Genomic DNA, 20,000 nt, shown 5'->3' with positions numbered 1-20,000 from the left:
AAACAGAAGATAAAAATTATAATTAAAGAACTGGAACTTTTCTTTGATATACATTCATTCATCATGGACTTGTTGAATTTGAATATGATAAAGAATTCTGTTTGTGCGGCTATGTGGTCTTGTGATTTAGATCAGAAGGTCTAATGTTAGTGTTAGAGTCCCGCTCAGGGCATTGCATCGTTGAGTCCTTGGAAAAGGCTCCTTCCTCACATTCCGTCACCGTACTCATATTATGTAATATGAGTACCTGGACATTAACAGCGAAAAAAATTGTATTATCTCCTAACAGACATCGTGTCTCGTCCTATATGTTAACTGCTGCTGTTGGATGGGACGCCCATATAAAAGCTCAATATTTTTTTTTTTTCAGTTTTCCGCTTCGGTGAGAGTAACGTTTGTTTAACCCACACTCGTGCCCATCAGCTCGTAGCCATCGTTAATATAAATAATAAAATAATATAAGTTAACGATGGCCATGATCAGCTAGTGCGCGGCTGAATGTCGTAAAATTGCTTGACTCATTATTTTATGAAAGACATGCGGGGGGGGGGGGGGGGGGTGAAGTTTCAGAAAAAAAAAAGATCGTTCCACCAGGATCGATCCTGGTTCCTTTGGGTGAAGCAAGCGCGTTACAAACTGAGTTTTAGGGACCATCTCGTTTGATACAGACCAAGGAGTTTATTTTCTTTTCCATTTCTATTTTTATGGAGAACAAACACACCAAAAACAAAACAAAACAATACAAAAACACAAAAAATAACAACACCAACCCCCCTCCCCCTCCCCACCCGCCCTCTAAAAAAACCCCAAAAAAACTGATGAGTTTGCCTGTCGTTACTTTTACTTCTGTTTCTCTCCGTTTCTGTTTGAATTGTGTTCAGTGTTAATTTAGATATATTTATAATCCTGTAGGTGAAACTGGCAAATAACCTAGTAATCTGTATTGATCTCAATACATTGTCGAAGGCCGATGTAGATTCTACACAAAGCAGCAACTCTCTTTAGATGTTGGTCCTTTCTGTTTTGGAAGAGCAAAGTGTTGAAATACTCTCTCCCTCTCTCTCTCTCTCTCTCTCTCTCTCTCTCTCTCTCTCTCTCTCTCTCTCTTTCTTTCTTTCTTTCTTTCTTTCTTTCTTCTCTCTCTCTCTCTCTCTTCCTCTCGCTGAGTTTGTTTGTGTGTGTATGTGTGTGTGTGTGTGTGTGTCAACATTTACCTCTTCTTTTTTTTTTTTCTCTACTTTCCCCCTTCTCTCCCTCTTGCTAGCTTTCTTTCTATTTACAGACCGATCAATCAATCAATCATTCAATATATATCTATATGTCTATCTATCTGATATTTTAACCCTTGCTCTCCTCTCTCTCTCTCTCTCTCTCTCTCTCTCTCTCTCTCTCTCTCTCTCTCTCTCTCTCTCTCTCTTTTTTTTTTTTTAGTCTCACTCGAACTTTTACTCCTCCCCCCTCTTTCTAATTTCTGTTCATCCATCCATCTACCGCTCTGTCAATATGTCCATCTATTTACTCTCTCTCTCTCTCTCTCTCTCTCTCTCTCTCTCTCTCTCTCTGTGTGTGTGTGTGTGGGTGTGTGTGTGAATCTCACACAAACACATGCACACACACATACACACACGCACACACACACAACACAGAGTCATGACATATTGAGAGATACAGAGAGAGAGAGAGAGAGAGAGAGAGAGAGAGAGAGAGAGAGATGTAAACACACAATTTTATAAAAAAATAAATGTAAATCATGATAGTGGTGATGATTATGGTGATGATGATGATAATAATAATATTATATATGATGATGATGATTGATTGATGATGATGATATTATTATTATAATATTATTATTATTATTATTATTATTATTATTATTATTATTATTATTATTATTATTATTATTATTATTATTATTATTATTATTATTATTATTATTATTATTATTATTATTATTATTATTATTATTATTATTATTATTATTATTATTATTATATATGATAATATGATGATGATGGTTATTATTGATTATGATGATTATTATTATTATTATTATTATTATTATTTATTATTATTATTATTATTATTATTATTATTATTATATGAATGATGAAGGGCTGCGTGTTAATTAATTTGTAGAAAACCTCCATACACATGTGACGAACGAGTGATTTATATGTAATAAATCGTATATATTCTTTATTTCACAGATTTCATTCGATTTAAAACTTTGCCAGTTGCCACAGCTTGTTGCGATGCAATCCTAATAATCCACGGAAGAACAACGCCACACTAAATATTAGCACTTGATGACAGGGCAAAAAGGAATCACAAAGCAGCAACAGAACAGTTGACGGCGTCACCAGAAACAGTGCAATACGGAAATCTTAGAATCATCAGCTTCTCACTAAAATCAGCATCAGCCGAAGCAACAATTCAACATTATTTCCAGCAGAATCAACAATACTATTTTAACCCACAATCGTTGACGAACTAAAAATCTTTGTTTTTCTTTTCTCCGTCCTTAAAACAGCCCTTTTGATATTATTTTTAAGGCGTGGAATACGAAAGTGTTGTCCGAAAATAGACAAACAAATCAAATAAGCATCAACAGTAGTAGAAGTAGCAACAACAACAACAACAACAACAACAACAACAACAACAACAACAACAACAACAGACTTTTGATATGACTTAAAGGCGTGGCCAACGCAACTTTTGTCCTAAAACAAACAGGCAAATCAACAAGCAAACTAAATAATCATCAACAATAGTAGTAGAAGTAACAACAACAATAATAATAACAATAGACAGTCGCCATCATGAATGAACCAGACGAGAACGGATGGAGTCACATCCACCACTGTGCATTCCGTGGCTACATCAAGTCTTTGGAAAGGTTCGTGGAGAATGACAGAGAGATGCTGGAGATGGAGACTGGAGATGATCTCCGACAGACGCCATTTTTGTTGGCCGTTAGTAGCGGCTTGCAGGATACAGTCACGTGTTTAATGAATCTCGGGGCTAAGGTAAGAATCAATCAATCAAGCCTTAAATTACTTACGGTCAGTCCTATCTTAATAGGGTTCAACAGTCGTGACGTCACTTCCCTCGTAATGACGCATAGTAACTTAGTAACTGGTTCTAAACTATCGGAACAATGGCCGGTGCCCTTATGAAATACTTCTCCGGCGAGCAGAAAAGTGTATACAGAGGAGAAAAACATAAATCTGATTATGTTTTGACTTTTATACATTCTGTTCATATGACATGTGAGTGTCTTCCCTTTCTTTCTCTCCATCTACCTCTCTCCTATTTGCTCTAGTCTTCCCTCTCTTCTCTCTCAATTAATGTCTTTCTCAGTAAAAAAAACACAAAAAAACAAAAAAAAAATAAAATAAAAAAAACAAAAACCACACATTAGGGGAATACCCGTGTCCATTATTAGTCTTGCCCGACGCAGATTATCGAAACAATACTGAAAGCAAGTCTTATGTCAACAATATTTCTCACGAAACTAAACAACAGAATCATCCGTCCGTTTACTTGAGTCGCCCTTTGAACCAGTTAATTGGATAGTGCTCTGGATAGACACTTAATAAAATTTTGGCCAGAAAACTCGTCCTTCAAATATTGATCGCCTTCATTTAAATCGATCTATTGTTTTTTAAAGGACGAGTTTTCTGGTCAAATTTTTAAATACCAGTTGTCGCAGAGTACAGCAGACTTATCTGGTTAAACAACAGATGAAAAATTCATGGTATAAAACAGGAAAAGTAGAAGCTCCTTACAAACAGACAGGAGAATAAATGGTAAAAAAAAACAAATAAAAAAACAAAAAACAAAACGGATGGCTGATTCTGTCAGGATAAAAAAGGCGTCTAATTATAATTACGGTGAAATTGAATTGACTTCTCCTGACGCTCAAATAGAAATATTTGCTCTTGAAAACGCTATAGCATAATGCTAAGATATCAGACTTTCATGGGTGGTTTGTTGTTAAATTATACTATCGCTTCAAAATGAAATGAAACTAATAATGAATTAATTGTCAAAAATGTAAAGCTGGGGTTATGTCTCTATGTTTTATTGAGGAGAATAGTTTATATTTTAAAATGATAAAAACTTGATTTCATATTTAATTACTGGTTGTTCTAACTTTGAAAATCTCCTTTTTCGAAACTAATTTACCCCGAATTAATGCAATACGCTTCGACAGTCGTAACGTCACTTCCCTCGTAATGACGCTTGGTAACTTAGTAACTGGCTCTAAACTATCGGAACAAATGCGATCGCCCTTATGAAATATTTCTCCGACGAGCATAAAAATGTATCCAGAGGGGGAAAAAACCCATTATAAATCTGATCATGTTTTGACTTTTATACACTCTGATCACAAGACATGAAAAGTTCTAGCCAGCATGAAGGATAAAAAGTACCGTTTTTCTTTGTTTAGAACCACGATGGCCGCCGTTGCTGGGCGACGTGATATCAGACTATTGAATCCAATTTTGAAGCGATCGATCCGACATATAATTTACAGGTCTGATAACCCAAATTGTTGTGGGCTCGTTGTTAGTTGTAATGGAAATACACTGATACCAAATTAAAATATTGTCCATTACAGCAATGTTAAATCAAACCCATAATTGCGTTCGATTGTCAGACCTGCCAATATGTGAACGTAGGATCGGTCCTATTATCACGGAATCATAGAACGAGTGACTCAACCAGGAAGCAAATGGTTTTCTTCGATATCTCTCTACTCATCATCCTCTTCTTCTTCTTCTTCTTCTCCTCTTCTTCCTCCTCCTCCTCCTCCTCCTCCTCCTGCTCCTCCTACTCCTACTCCTCCTCCTCCTCCTATCCTCCTCCTCTTCCTTCTCATCTTCTTCTTCTTCCCACTCTTCCTCCTGCTACTACTACTACTACTACTACTACTACTACTACTACTACTACTACTACTACTACTACTACTACTACTACCTACTACTGCTACTACTACTACTACTACTACTACTACTACTACTACTACTACTACTACTACTACTACTACTACTACTACTATGTGGTCTAGTAGTATGACACTCGCTTTCGGATCGGAAGGTACTGAGTTTGAGCCTTGTGCTCCGCGCATAGTTGAGTCCTTGGAAAAGGCTCTTTACTCACATTCTCTCACCGTACTCAGGTGTAAAATGAGTACCTGGCCGTTAACAGCGTTGTCTTTGTCCGAAAAATTGTAATATGGCCTAATAGGCGTCATGTCCCGTCCTACATGTTAAATGTTGCTGTTGACCAGAGACCCCTTGTAAAGCGCTTTGAGCACATTTAGTGGATATTGCGCTATATAAAGCTCAATTACTACTACTACTACTACTACTACTACTACTACTACTACTACTAACTACTACTACTACTACTACTACTACTACTACTACTACTACTACAACTACTCTCTACCTCTCTCATATCAGTCAGATTCTCCTAAGTAACAGTATTATTATTATTGTTATAGGCCGAGCCTCACGCCCCAATGGAGGAGATAAGCCCATTGGCATTGCCATAGCACACAGTACCACTACTACAAAAGTTTACACAATAAATGGCCCAATAAGATTTAGCAAGTGATCACCGAGATCCTCTTCAGATTATCTGGAGTATCGGAGACGGCCAGTACTTTTATTACCAACGCAAAGGCGAAGTAGTCAGTAGACTTGTCAACCCAGAAAAAAAAAAAAAAAACTCTCAGTTTTTCTAATAGTGTGATGAGCTAAGAAAACATGAATAAAAATGGATTAATTTATACACACACACACACACACACACACACACACGCACACACTCCTTCAGCCGTCTTACGGCGCCGGAGTTAATATCGGTTTCTATAACGTGAAACAGAACATGGCAATTGCTTGCTACCCTTTTGATAAGACGATTGTCTATCTCAAAGTACTTTCCTCCAATTCTAATAGATCCAGCCACCCAAAAACATATCTCGACTTCACTCGGAATCGATCTCAGCTTCTTCGGGTGTGAAGCTAGTGCTTTTCTCATAGGCTATCGGAGCCCCCTGATAATATGTATATTATAAATAAGGGAGAACCCCCCCCCCCCCCCCCCCCCAAAAAAAAAAAAAAAAAACAAAAAAAAACAAAAAAAAACAAACAAAACAATACAAAACAAAAAAAAAAACAACAACAAAACAACAAAGAAAAACGAACAAACAAAAAGAGAAAAAAAAAAGACAAGAAAGAACCCCCCGCCCCTCTTCCCCTGAATTTCCTATGTTTACCATCAGGGTAATTACAATAAATATATTTCTGGTCTATCTCAAGAAAGACCGAGATAGTTCAGGCGTTAGCCTCCGTGCACCTTAGTTTCTTTATCAAGGAAGAAATAAAGAGCTGCCGACAGCGATGACGAGACAATGCCGTCTCTCGCTCCTTGTGTCATACACATTCTTTTTCTTGAATTATTGGCGGCTTTGTTCATAAAGAAATTGAAAATCTATTTTAAAAATGTCACACACAGTGAAAATAGATAGTCGAATGCTGACAAGAGCTGACAAAATTTGTTAACGTTATTCGAGGACGACAAAATGCATTCGCACATTAAAAAAAAAATGACGTTTTCCGTTTTGACCAGAAAACGTATATTTTATTTATTGATTGATTGCGACGTGTACTTATTTGCAGGTCTGATAACCCAATTCTTTATGGGCCCTTGTTGTAATGGAAATCTCAAAACATGACGAAAAAAAACAAAAAAAAAAAACGAGGCCCATAAGTAGGTTCGCATGTCAGACCTGCAAATTATGTACACGTTGATTGATTGAGATTACCTTCAACATGACAAAAAGACTGAAACTTTTCTGGCCAAAATTTAAGTGTTTTTTTTTTTTGGGTTTTTTTAAAGTCTTTTTTTGGGACATTTTTTTTTTCTTGATTTTTTTTTTTTAGTTCGTCAGTAGGTACCCACTCTCTATGTCATTCGTTCGGGTCTGCTAAAAAAAAAAAGTGTGTGTGTGTAGGGGGGGGGGGGGGGGGGGAGGGGGGGGGAGGGCGAGGTCACCTTACACAATTTTGAATCTAACCGCTTGCATAAATCGTTCCAATATCTTCCCTTTCCCGCATTTTTGTCCTGAGCTTAGATAGTGCATAGCAATTAAGTTGTGATTACGAGAGCAACATATCCAGCCAAATGACAACAAGTAAAGATTGCTTATAAACATTATCTCCTCGTCAGTAAACACATTCTTCCCCCAGCTGTATTGGTATCATTACCATGGGCCATTTCTCACACTTCATTGAAGGGGGATAATCCACGGGCATTGTGTACCGGGGACAGAGAGAGATTATAGAAATGGATCAAATTTTCTTCAGGCCCGCGATCGACTGCAGCGATAACCTGTCAAAAGTGGTCTGTTAGAGCCATAAGGCCCAAGGGACTGATTTATCCGGTTTCTGTAGTGTTAAGATAAAAAGAGACTAGGGCATTTATATAGCGCAATATCCACTCAACTAGCTCAAAGCGCTTTACAAGGGGTCCCTGACCAACAGCAACACGAAACGTGAATAACAAGACATGACCCCTAATAGGCGATATTACAACGCTGTTAACAGCCAGATACTAATTTTCCACCTGTGTATGGTGAGAGAATGTGAGTAAAGAGCTCTTTCCAAGGACTCAACTATGCGCCAAGCGAGGCTCGAACCCAGGACCTTCCGATCCGAAAGCGAGTGTCATACTACAAGACCACATAGCCGCACGGACAATAACAATTGTCTGCTATTTTCTAGACAGTATCCTAACCTATCATAAAGTACTTTCAACCTGATCTAACAGTTCTTTCTATCCACTCACTGCTCATTGGACAGGGGTCAGAGAAAAAGTCTCGACCCCATCCGTGATCGATACCGGTACCGGACTGCACAACCGTCTGGGCGATAGGAACATTGAACCTGTCTTACTTCGTGAAGTCCAAAGTCTTAGAGGTTTTGACAAGATGAGAGTTACGTTAATCGATCGACATGTGAAGGACGAGTTTTCCGGCCAAAATTTAAAATTCGTGTTTTTTTTTGTTTATTCATCCCATAGGGGAAATTTGTCTATGGGATCTATTCCAAAGAAAGACTGGAATAACCCAGGCGTCAGCCACAGTGTAGCGCCGCAAATTGAGCCAGGATGAGGCTTGCTGAGAGTCAATATTTGCGATTGTGCCGATACTTTATATATTTTAAAAAGAAGCCGAGGTAACTACTCTTTCTTTTTATCAAACTGAGATACGTGAAAGAATAAAGAATAAATATGACTAGTCTTAAGTGGCATATTCTGCAGTCTTTATATTTGATAGAGGTCTATAAATTGTATTGATAAGCTGATTTATCATCCTGGTAAATCAACACATCAATGGAACGACACTAAGGCTTTGATAACAGACACATAAACATCCACTTACACTTAGAGGTTAACAAACAAACTCATGCCTATAATATTAATGATTATGAGCCGATATAATAATAATAATAATAATAATAATAATAATATAATAATAATAATATAATAATAATAATAATAATAATAATAATAATAATAATAATAATAATAATAATTTGAAAACTTATATAGCGCTATAACTCCGAGATACCAGACTCTAAGCGCTTAATTACAAATTACTTTGGCTGAAACATAATCATTTACACACACAAGCACACACACACACACACACACACACCACACACACACAACACAACACACAACACAAACCAAACCTATATTGCTTCTCATACCGTCTACTAAAATCGTAACAGATATGTTTTAAGCGAACGTTTTAAAATAGACAAAGATTCTTTTTCACGAATGCTCTGCGGTAAGGCGTTCCAAATAGAGGGTTCGAAATGAAAAAAGGATCTTATTCCAGCATTTTTCCGAATTCGAGGGACAACTAGTTTTGTGGAATCACTGGCCGAACGTAAGGGGCGGGGTTTTGAATATCTTTCAATTAGTTCCGAAAGGTAGGAAGGGGCAGTACCTTCAAGACAACGATACACTAAAACACAAGCTTTGAATTTAATCCTTCTCTCAACAGGCAGCCAATGCAGGTCATTAAGTAGAGGTCCGGCAGAGTCGCACCTACGCTTCATGAATACTAGTTTGGCAGCGCTGTTTTGGACAATCTGAAGACGTCTCAGATTGTATTGCGAAACGCCAAACAACAGAGCATTACAATAAGCCAATTTCGATAGTACGAGGGACACAACCAGGTGCTTGCTCACATCCTCAGATATGAACCGTCTAATAGACGCAATCTTTTTTAGTTGGAAAAAGAGAGATCTAACCAAATTATTAACCTGATGCTCCATCGACAGTCCAGAGTCTAAGAATGTACCAAGGTTTTTCACTTTGTCAACAATTTGAATGGGGGCATCGCCCAACTTCAAATCTGTTTCACTTTTCCACATCCTGTTCCCCACATACGGCACCTCCGTCTAATCATCATTCAGTTTCAGTCTGTTCTCATTCATCCATTTCTTAACACTTTGGATATAATTTTTACTATTGGCTGATACTTCTTGTAAATTTCTCGTATTGGAAACGCAGTACAATTGCGTATCATCAGCGTATTGATGGTAAGACAGACCGAAACTTCTGATGATTTTAGACAGAGGGCCAACGTACAGAACAAAAAGAACGGGTCCCAAGTACTGAACCCTGGGGAACCCCACAATCAAGAAAGATTTCCTCAGATCTATATTCATCCACCGTAATAATCTGTTTACGATTAAACAAATATGACCTAAACCAATCAAGCGCTGCACCAGACACGACATAAGTAATTTCAAGACGTTTTAGAAGAAGATTGTGATCAATAGTATCAAAAGCAGACGATAGGTCAAGCTATTCAGCAAAGAACATGAACCATTGTCTATAACAGAGAGGAGATCATTAACAACCCTAACAAGTGCAATTTCCGTCGAATGATGTTGCCTATAAGAAGACTGAAATTTTTCTTCAAGACAATTATTTTTAAGATGAGACAATAATTGTTTCAAACCAAGCTTTTCTAAGATCTTAGAGATTAGAGACAGGGCGATAGTTTTTTAAGTTCCCTTTATCGAGATCAGGTTTTTTCAAAAGGGGTTTGACATGAGCAACTTTGTAAATGTCTGGTACAGCACCTGACTGCAACGAATTATTAACAATACATGTAAATGGTGTTAAAATTACATCAATGCACTTTTTGATGATGCAGTGTAAATAAGAAGAAACCAGCCATTAGTTCAGAAGTTAACTTGTTCAAATCCAGAGTTTATCCTTTAATGACTTACTTACTTAAGGCCTTTCGCTTCTTAATCATCCGATCGGGACGCCCCGGCTGCCTCTCTAATCATCTGTGTCATTTCCTTCCACAGTTCACGGTCTTTTGCTGTGGATGCTAATTTCATGAGGTCTTCCTTTGATTTTAATTCTTTGTTATTTTGAAGGCGTTTTAGGTCCAAAACGCCTAAAACGCCTATCCTTTAATGACTCTGTCAAAAAGTTAAGTCATCCCAGACGGGTTCTTGAAATAGTAGTAGTAGTAGTAGTAGTAGTAGTAGTAGTAGTAGTAGTAGTAGTAGTAGTAGTAGCAGTAGTAGTAGTCGTAGTAGTAGTCGTAGAAGTAGTAGTAATAGTAGTAGTAGTAGTAGTAGTAGTAGTAGTAGTAGTAGTAGTAGTAGTAGTAGTAGTAGTAGTAGTAGTAGTAGTGGTAGTCGATAATTTTAGCAAAAATCCAAGAGAAGCGATTATTTTTGTCTCTGACAATGTACAATGTACATTTCTTCTATTATATTTCTCCTTTTTATTTAAGCACACCGTCTTACACTTACTTTTCCTGGTGCATAAATCAACCAAGCGTATTACAAATGTCGACAGACCTCTAAAACTCACACCACCGATCTGTTTAAAGTCGTAGTCAGACATTTCTATCCTCCATGTAACCACCCGGCCCCCCCCCCCAAATAAACAAAAATAAATATATATATATATATTAATAAATATAAAATAAGACAAAAAAGAAAAACATACAAATAACCCCCACTCCCCCACCCCCATAGAAAATAAACCAAACAGAAACAATGGATAAACTCCACCTTTAAGGTTTCATGAAATTCTTGACTAATTCAAATACTGATCACGTTATAAGCATCGTTTTCTTTCCGTTAATTAGGTGAATGTAATCAACTCTCAGAACCATGGTGCCGTGGAAATATGTGCCATCAAGCAATTCATCACCATGCTTCAGTACTTCATCTCCCTCCATCTTGATTCGCTGCCCGTGTGGAAAAACCTCCTCAAGATGGTTAACTCGGACGTGGAAGAGGAATCAGAGGCGGCCGGGAAATGTCTAAGGACTTTAACAGATCCTACAGAAGAATTTGGTATCAAGTAAGTGAAAAGAAAATGATTATGCTTGTCTAGATAGATATCATTTTGCGGTGCATCTGAAGTCCTTTCAAAATATAACTTTGTCCCATTTACAATAATATGTGCTTTTATCGATGTGATTTATAAGGTCTTTAAAAATGTTGATTCTTACATTTAAAACCGCAAATTAGTGGTTGATTTATCCTGTCAAAATATAGGCAAATGTGCACTAAGATGTCTGAAGTCAGCGTATAAATGTAAGTATCATTATGCTTAAAATTTGACAAAGAATTCGCCAATCACTTTGGAACGATTTTTGTCAAAAGAAAACAAGTTGACCAACTTTTATAAAACAATCTGACAACTCTTAATTTCTGCAAAATATCAAGCAACTACTCTGGTATATCCAATGGATTATTTTGTGAACTCTCTTTTCCGAGAGAGGCAAATACCTATAACCTAGACAATAACGTTTTTGCCAAGATGAGGGTCTTTTAAATCGGTCGATATTTGAAAGACGAGTTGCCTGGCTAATTTTTTTGGTTTTAATTACGAGTTTTTCCTGAGTGTGGCAGTTTACATGTTTAACCCTCTCCTTACCAACTATAGGAAAATCGTCACATTCGTTCCGATACAACCAACATTTTTCTTACTCAAATTTCTTTTGTACATCATAAAATTTAAAGAAAGTGAACAGTGTGTTGTAGAGCACGTTTTGCTAAATAAATTATTTATCGAAAGAACTTACTGCTATTGTGTTTGAGTTATAAAAAGATCTATTTTTGGTGCTACTCGGGTGTGAAGTTTTGGGGAAAATCCTGAAAATGGCTGGTAAGGAGAGAGTTAATGCATTTTGATATTATTTAGTCCATCATCGATCTTTTCCCTTGTTGACCATTAAAGTCCGGAATGGAAATCCTTCTACGAGGCAGGAGGTGTGCCTGTCATCGTGAAGGTGGCCAAGAGTACCATCCAGGATTACGCCAAGATCCCAGCATTTCAGACACTCCTCAACGTTATCGAGAAGCCGGAAATACAGGTATGTTTTGCTATACGGAAACACTTTTGTTGTTGTTGTTGTCGTCGTCGTCGTCGTCGTTGTTTTTGTTTTTGTTCATCCTCGTCGTCGTCGTCTTCTTCGTCGTTGTTATTGTTGTTGTTGTTGTTGTTGTTGTTGTTGTTGTTGTTGTTGTTGTTGTTGTTGTTGTTGTTGTAGCCAGTCCATTAGATTTCGGGCTTCCTTTCTTGGCTTGACTTAAATTACGACATAGATCACGGAAAAAGTTGTTGATTGTTTGGCAGTTAATTAATCTGGACCCCAAAATCGCATTATGGAGTACCATGAGCGGCACATAGGTGAGTCATTGGAAAAGGCTCTTTACTCACCGTACTCAGGTGTAAATATGTCTTGTCCGTCAAGTTGCTGCACATGTCACCTCACTTGACTTAGGACCTATATCGATCTCAACTGTAGATGAGGTTTTTCTGCCCCCCCCCCACCCCCAGCCCCGACTTGTCCACCTGTTGATTGGATGGCTTGGTCTTTTAGATCTGGCAGGAAGAACTTTTGGGATAGACAATAGTCCTGTCGGAAGGGTAGCAAGCTATTACTACAGACCGTAATTCGCATAATAAAATCTCGTCTATTGAGTCTTGCGGAACGTATTTTCCATTAGACCTGCGTCCTATCCAAACAGCAGCATGCAATTGTAATTATCCATTTTAAACTTCAGCAACAGGTATAAACCCTGGGCCGTATACTTCTAAAGAACCGTAAATAATAGCCTTTTCAGCTAATACTAATAAATCATTCATTGCTAACTGAATCATAGCTGTCAGATAATAAAGGACAAAAATCCGACTTACTCTAAAAAAAGAAAAAACGTTTTTAAAAATTTGGCCAGAAAACTCTTCTTTCAAATATCGGTTGATTAAATAAAATGACACTCATCTTGTCAACATCTCAAACCCGGGACTGAAGTCTCAGTCCCAGATTTGAAAGTTTTAAACAAGATTAGGGTAATTTAAATCGATCGACATATATTTGAAGGACCAGTTTTCTGGCCAAAATTTTTTCTATGTTTTTTTTTTTCTTAAAGTGCGACAGAAACTGCAATAATTATTTGTTTTAAAGTTGTTGTTTTTTGGGAATTTTTTATTTGAAAAGAAATAGGCCTTTTTACATTTTGGCCAGAAAACGCTAACGTCATAAATCGATAGACTAAAATGACAACCCAACTGAAACCTGATATCTCAAAGCAGCCTTTAGTTTAAATTTCTTTTGGCAAGTTTGTTTTCATCTTAATCCATCTTGTTTATCACATTCACGTTTTCAAGCCAATTTAAAGTAAACGGTGTTCTGTCAGTGAATATATGGCAGCATGTATTTTTGTCAATCGTGGTTCATCTATCACCTTTTGTTGTCACAAATAATCTCCGTTCTCCATGCTTGATTTGCCCAGGTGCTCGTGGACAAGGAATGAACAAGACGCCTTCTTTGTATCCATTGGCGTTATTTATTTATTTATCACAGCATGTCAGTCTTTATCTAGCAATATTAATAAAGAAATACATTATTCTACCAATGACAGCACAATCAAGCCTTTAAAGGCAGGATAGAATTTCTTTCAATCAATAATTTTTATTTATCGCCTGTTGTGTCTGGTGGGGGTCCCAATAATTCAGTTAGTAGATCGCTTGCCTCACACACACACACACACCCACCCACACACACACACACACACACACACACACACACACACACACACAAAGGGAACAGCTTTGATCCTGGGTGGAGTCGATATTTGTTCTGACCTCTTGACTCAGCAGTGATTGGGTTTAATATAACAAAAAATGAAGTGAGTAGGAAAGTGCCAGAAGACAACAGTGAATAAAAACTTCGCGGCGGCGATGGGGGGCTCGAACCTGAGATCTCGATGAGATCGTGACTCTACCGTATGAGCTAAACCACGCGTAACAGTAAGGTCGCGGGTTCGAGCTCCCATCGGCGCCGCTGCGAAGTTTTTATTCTCTGCTGTCATCTTGCACTTTCCTACTCACTTCATTTCTTTAGCTGGGTCTGTTAGAACATTTGGAACGTACTTCACGTTAGACAGATGTCTTATCCAAATGGCATCAAGCAATTGCTACAGTCCGTTTAAGGTATAGAAACTGGGATAAGCTCCGGCTCCGTGCGCCTTTTGGCTTTTTTTTTTTTTACTGTCTGGTTATAATTGAAGAGTGGTTTTCCAAAACTCCGTGTTTCCCCATTTCTCTTTCAGTGGTCTATTATTTTATCAGATTTAAACTTCAAATTGACACAAATCTAAGGACATTCTTGTGCCATTCGATGCTTAATATAAAATCTACAGTTCAATTTATTTCATGGATGGAAAATTTCAAACAGTATAAAAATCGACTTAACGTGTTTTGGAAAACCAGCCTTCAACTGCAATCCTATCGTTTTCACCAAGAATAGTAACATCGTTCAACTCGGGCTTAAATAAACCGATTTGCATCGTTGTTATGACTTCTTTTTAATATGTACGATATAATAAATAATAAATTGAGCTTTTATATAGCGCAATATCCACTAAACCTGCTCAAAGCACTTTACAAAGGGTACCTGTCCAACAGCAACACGTAACATGTAGAACAAGACGTGACCTCTGTTAGGCGATATTACAAATTTTTTTTTTCCGACAGAGACAAAGCTGTCAACGACCAGGTACTTATTTTACACATGAGTACGATGAGAGAATGTGAGTGAAGAGCCTTTTCCAAGGATTCAACTATGTGCCGAGCGAGGCTCGAACTCAGGACCTTCCGATCCCAGAGCGAGTGTCATACCACTAGACCATATATAGCTGTACGATATCAGTTTAGACGTAAATCAAATATGCCTGTAGAGGTGTATTAATATTATTTAAAGCTTCTAATGATAATAGAGAGTTCAAAAGTTTGTATGAAATGACACTGTAGTAATTAATATGGCCCCTTTGTGTTTGCAACTCCATGTAAAAGCTGATAGGAAAGATAAATGAAAAAATTTCCCTGAAGATATAATCAGTCCGCGGTCGATAGATCATGAAATAATTTTTAAAAAATTAAAACAACACTATATATATATATATATATATATATATATATATATATATATATATATATATATATATATATATATATATATATCAAGGATTACTATACTTCAGTATAGTTGTCCTTGATATATATATATATATATATATAAATATATATATTATATATATATATATATTATATATATATATTCAATGATATAATTGTTTCGTACTTTTTCCTTTTTTTTTTGTCCTTCTTTAAGGAACAATTAGTAAAATAATAAGTTAATTATATGTAGGTTTGGTAATTTCCCTTTTAGTATCTTTCCTTTATGAGTAATTGGAATTAGCAGAAAATAGGTAAATAGATAAATAATATGATAGCCTGGCTGTAATGTGTGGATCCAAGAGTCCTTTTGACATTCTCTCCTGTTACGTTTACAAAAGGTGATAATTCAAAATTTACATTACAAGAGGTGTAAAACTAAATTTATCAATATTCTTTGGTACTCGCTTTTGGATAGGAAGGTCCTGGGTTCGAGCCTTGCTCGGCGCATAGTTGAGTCTTTGGAACAGGTGTAAAATGCGTACTTGATCGTTAACAGCGTTGTCGCTGTCTGATAAAAAAATGTAATATCGCCTTACAGGCGTCAAGTTTCGTGTTGCTGTTGGTCAAAGACCGACGTGTTTATCTTTGCAGGTCTGACATCCGAACCCGCTTATTTGGTTATCAGACTTGCAAATAAGTGCACTTCTTCAAGAACCCTTTGTAAAGCGCTTTGAGCACGTTTAGTGGATATTGCTCTCTATAAAAGTTCACATTTGTTTTGTGAATTTGAAACAAAAAGCATAATTAAAAACAAAACAACAACAACAAAAACCGCTAGTTCGTTTGGCCAATTTAAGAAATTGAAATCATTAACGATACGAATATGAATAAATTTTGTTATAATAATAAAAAAGTGATTTATGCATAAGGGATTGAAATGATATATTATTCTATTTAGCCTTTTATAAGATAAGATATCTCCTTTTTCCATCTTTCTTATAGGAACAATTGGTGTCATCCGGGGGCATCCCTGCCTTCGTCAAGCTCCTCAAATCTTCCAATACATTTGCGGTACAGCTGGCTGCCCAGGTCATGAAGCAACTCGCAGTCAGCGAGAATTATGCAGAGATCCTATCACAGAACCAAGCTGTTCCTGGATTCTTGAAGGTAACGTGCCCTAATGTCAGTGAAATGCAAATTGTGTGATGCAGCATGAAGCTCTAAAAGTGGGGGGAAAGTACGGAACTAAAACCAAAAAAAAAAAATAAAACAACAAAAAACAACAAACAAACAAAAAAAAGAAAAAACCAAACACGCAAAACAACGATATCACCCCCCCCCCCCCCCCCCACCCTTTAAATAAAACAACAAAAATACAACAAAGCAATGAAGATTTGATTGCGAGCTTCAATTTAAACAAGAAATACAAATTATGTTAAAGTGAATACTAATCTGCTGCTGTATATATTCTAAAAAGTATTGAACAAGAATCAGTATACTGTACCAGATTCATCAAGTTCAAAATACTTAGCACAAGATGCTTCGGCTCAGAACCCTTCTTCATCTAACAACAAAAACAATGAAACGGTAATACTGAATTTAAAAGCAAGGTAAGACGGAAGAAAATACTTCTGCGTGTCTTGTCAAAATAAACAAAAGTGGAAGCTTCTCTGTCGTCCTGTCTTAATAGGAAAAGCCTTTTCTGTACTCTCCAAATCACCTTCAGATAGTATGTCAAATTCATCGTTGGTTCACATAATTGATAGAAGGGGAACAAACGAGACATTTCACATTAACTGAACCGAATTTTATATTGCTCAGCTTCATTATTAAGAAAAAAATTAATGAACACATAAGAATATAAGTTATTGTAGTGTTTAGCATAAGTGGATAAATGTACTAATGGATCAGAGAATACGGTCATTGTTTCATTGTTATTGCTACTTTAATAATCCCTCCATCTTGTCTATTCGTTAAAAATACGTTTTCATCAGACTTTTGATAGAGAATGTGTACATAGGTCGCAAACGCCCCCCCCCCCCCCTTAATTAAAAAACCCAGCAAAATGTAGAGATATCAAATGCAGACAAACAAGCAAGAAACAACTAACCCTCCCATCCCCCCCCCCCTCCCCCAAAATAAAAACAAACCAAAAAAACCCCCAAAAAAGCAAAGTTTAAAAAAAAAAACAAAAAACAAGCAGACAAAAACAAAACAAAAACAAAAAAAAACAAACCCCCAAAAAGCAACAATCAAACAAACAAAAACACAAAGAATAAAAAAAAACGGGCACAATAAACTGTATCAAAAGGGCAGCGATTGAACTTTAGTTCTAAAGATAATCTAGTTATTTATTTGCTCTCTTACATCCATGATCCTTTTCTGTCTCCTCGTACTCGTAATGGTATCACCCATACTTATTTTCTCTCCCCCCCCCCCCCTCCCTTTCATCTTTCCCAGATTCTCCAGACAATTCATGACCCTGAAGTGTTGGAGCCTGTGGTTCAAGCCTTAGGCAACATGGCCGAGGGGTCGCCTAAACTAAGGAGTGCTATTGGGAGCACGCCAGGTAAGTTAATCCTATGGCGTGGTGACTCCAGTAACTTAACAAAAAACTAAAGCATTGAAGAGCAATATCCACCGAGAGTGCTCAAAGCGCTTTACGAGGGGTCCGAGCCAACTGCTACCCTTAACATCTAGGCAAGAATGACACGTTTAGGAGATATTACATATTTTTTTCTGACCGAGACAAGGCTGTTAGCGGCTGATACACATTTTACACCTGAGTATGATGAGAAAATGTGAGTAAAGAGCCTTTCCCAACTCAGAGCGGGTCTCGAACCCTGGATCCTCCTCTCGAAGGTGAGAGTTATACGACTAGACCACATAGCCTTACTCAGCTATACAGTCTCGTCAAGGCCAAGTGAATGTGGTCACTAACAGGATGGGTGACAATCGTTGCAAAAATTTGTCACTGGCATCATGACTTGGCGTAAGGCGCATTACACACAAAACCTCACTCGGCTGATGGGTTGTCTGAACTATGGAGCGCTATTGGGAGCACTCCAGGTAAGATGTTATGGCGTCGATGATCCAGTACTCAGTTGTGCAGTTTAGTCTTGTATCAAAGCCAAGTGAGTGTGGTCCGTTTCATATGGGTGACAATGATTGCAAAAAAAATGTTTCTTGCATTATGATTTGGGGTTAGGCACCTTGCACACAAAACCTCACTCGACTCAAACGTGAACGAATAGGCATTGCTGTAGACAACAACGGATATTGTGAGAGATGACTTGCATTGTGGGAAATAGACTTTTTTGTTAACTTTGAATGTAGATTAATCATTGTGAAATGCAATAAGCATAGTGATTTAGTTTTGGAAATGCCCTGTGCAAATGTTCGTTTATTATTACTTTTCTCCTCTTCCTGTCAGGATAAAAAACTTAGAAATTATGAAAAATAACATAGTAAACAAGAATTTAATTGCATTTCTATTGTCTATCATCCCCTAACTAATCTCAAAAGCGAAAACGCGTCTTTTGGTTGTCTCTTTATGAACACCCTTAAGTACTTTTGTTCTCTTTTTGTTTGACTCTGTTCTCTTGAGTACTTCAAAACCCTAGATGATACAATGCCAGATTGATATACATATGGAAAGACCCATCAAAAATATCTCATAATTAAATTTTCTCAAGATTTGATGGTCCCTCATAAACTCTATTTTCTTTCTGTTGTTTTAAAAAAAAATATTTCTTTCATTTTTAAAATTATTTTTTGTGCTTGGGATTTGTCACAATCAATGTATGATTAATCTAATAAACTCTTTCATGTCCTTTTCATTGCTTCCAGGCCTAGTGAGTGCTATGGTGTCTCACTTCGAGAGCAACAACAATGCAAGTCTTCTACTGGCTTTGACGGACTGTGTATCAAAAGTCGTAACACGGGACAAAAATAACCAAACGGCTTTCGTCAATGAAGGGATCACCCAGCACATCGTCAATGTGGTCTTCACACAAATCAGGAACAAAGATATCCAGGTAAGCGGTAGTCGTTGGTGTTGATGGGGATGTTGGTAGGTAGGGTCTCTTCTATCCTATAACATTTTTTTTTTCTTGTGGCTTCATTTCCTTGTCTTCTGATGAGACAATTTGGATTTGGAATACGCCAAGAGCCTCAATGTTGAGGATACCGTGCGCTCTATAAGAGTCTATCATTATTATTATTATTATTATTATTATTATTATTATTATTATTATTATTATTATTATTATTATTATTATTATTATTATTATTATTATTTATTATTATTATTATTATTATTATTATTATTATTATTATATTATTATTATTATTATTATTATTATTATTATTATTATTATTATTATTATTATTATTATTATTATTATTATTATTATTATTATTACAATTATTATTATTATTATTATTATTAACTAAATCCCACAATC

General features: G+C 36.8%; 1 protein-coding gene across 1 annotated transcript in view; it reads left to right on the top strand.

Moving 5' to 3' along the window:
- Nucleotides 1-20,000, top strand: part of LOC144976820 (ankyrin and armadillo repeat-containing protein-like) — a 42,708-nt gene that overhangs the window by 9,515 nt on the left and 13,193 nt on the right. Inside the window, exons 2-7 of the mRNA XM_078921300.1 lie at nucleotides 2,211-3,029; nucleotides 11,210-11,427; nucleotides 12,310-12,445; nucleotides 16,537-16,701; nucleotides 17,995-18,103; nucleotides 19,384-19,571. Coding sequence (XP_078777426.1) covers nucleotides 2,823-3,029; nucleotides 11,210-11,427; nucleotides 12,310-12,445; nucleotides 16,537-16,701; nucleotides 17,995-18,103; nucleotides 19,384-19,571 — 1,023 coding nt within the window. The 5' untranslated portion in view covers nucleotides 2,211-2,822. The remainder of the gene's footprint in view (nucleotides 1-2,210; nucleotides 3,030-11,209; nucleotides 11,428-12,309; nucleotides 12,446-16,536; nucleotides 16,702-17,994; nucleotides 18,104-19,383; nucleotides 19,572-20,000) is intronic.

The sequence above is a fragment of the Berghia stephanieae genome, chromosome 7, assembly GCF_034508935.2.
Source record: "Berghia stephanieae isolate SIO BIC M18660-M18661 chromosome 7, UCSD_Bste_1.3, whole genome shotgun sequence".
Lineage (NCBI taxonomy): Eukaryota > Metazoa > Mollusca > Gastropoda > Nudibranchia > Aeolidiidae > Berghia > Berghia stephanieae.
The sequence above is the reverse complement of the archived record's forward strand: the minus strand, read 5'-3'. Positions and strand labels throughout refer to the sequence as shown.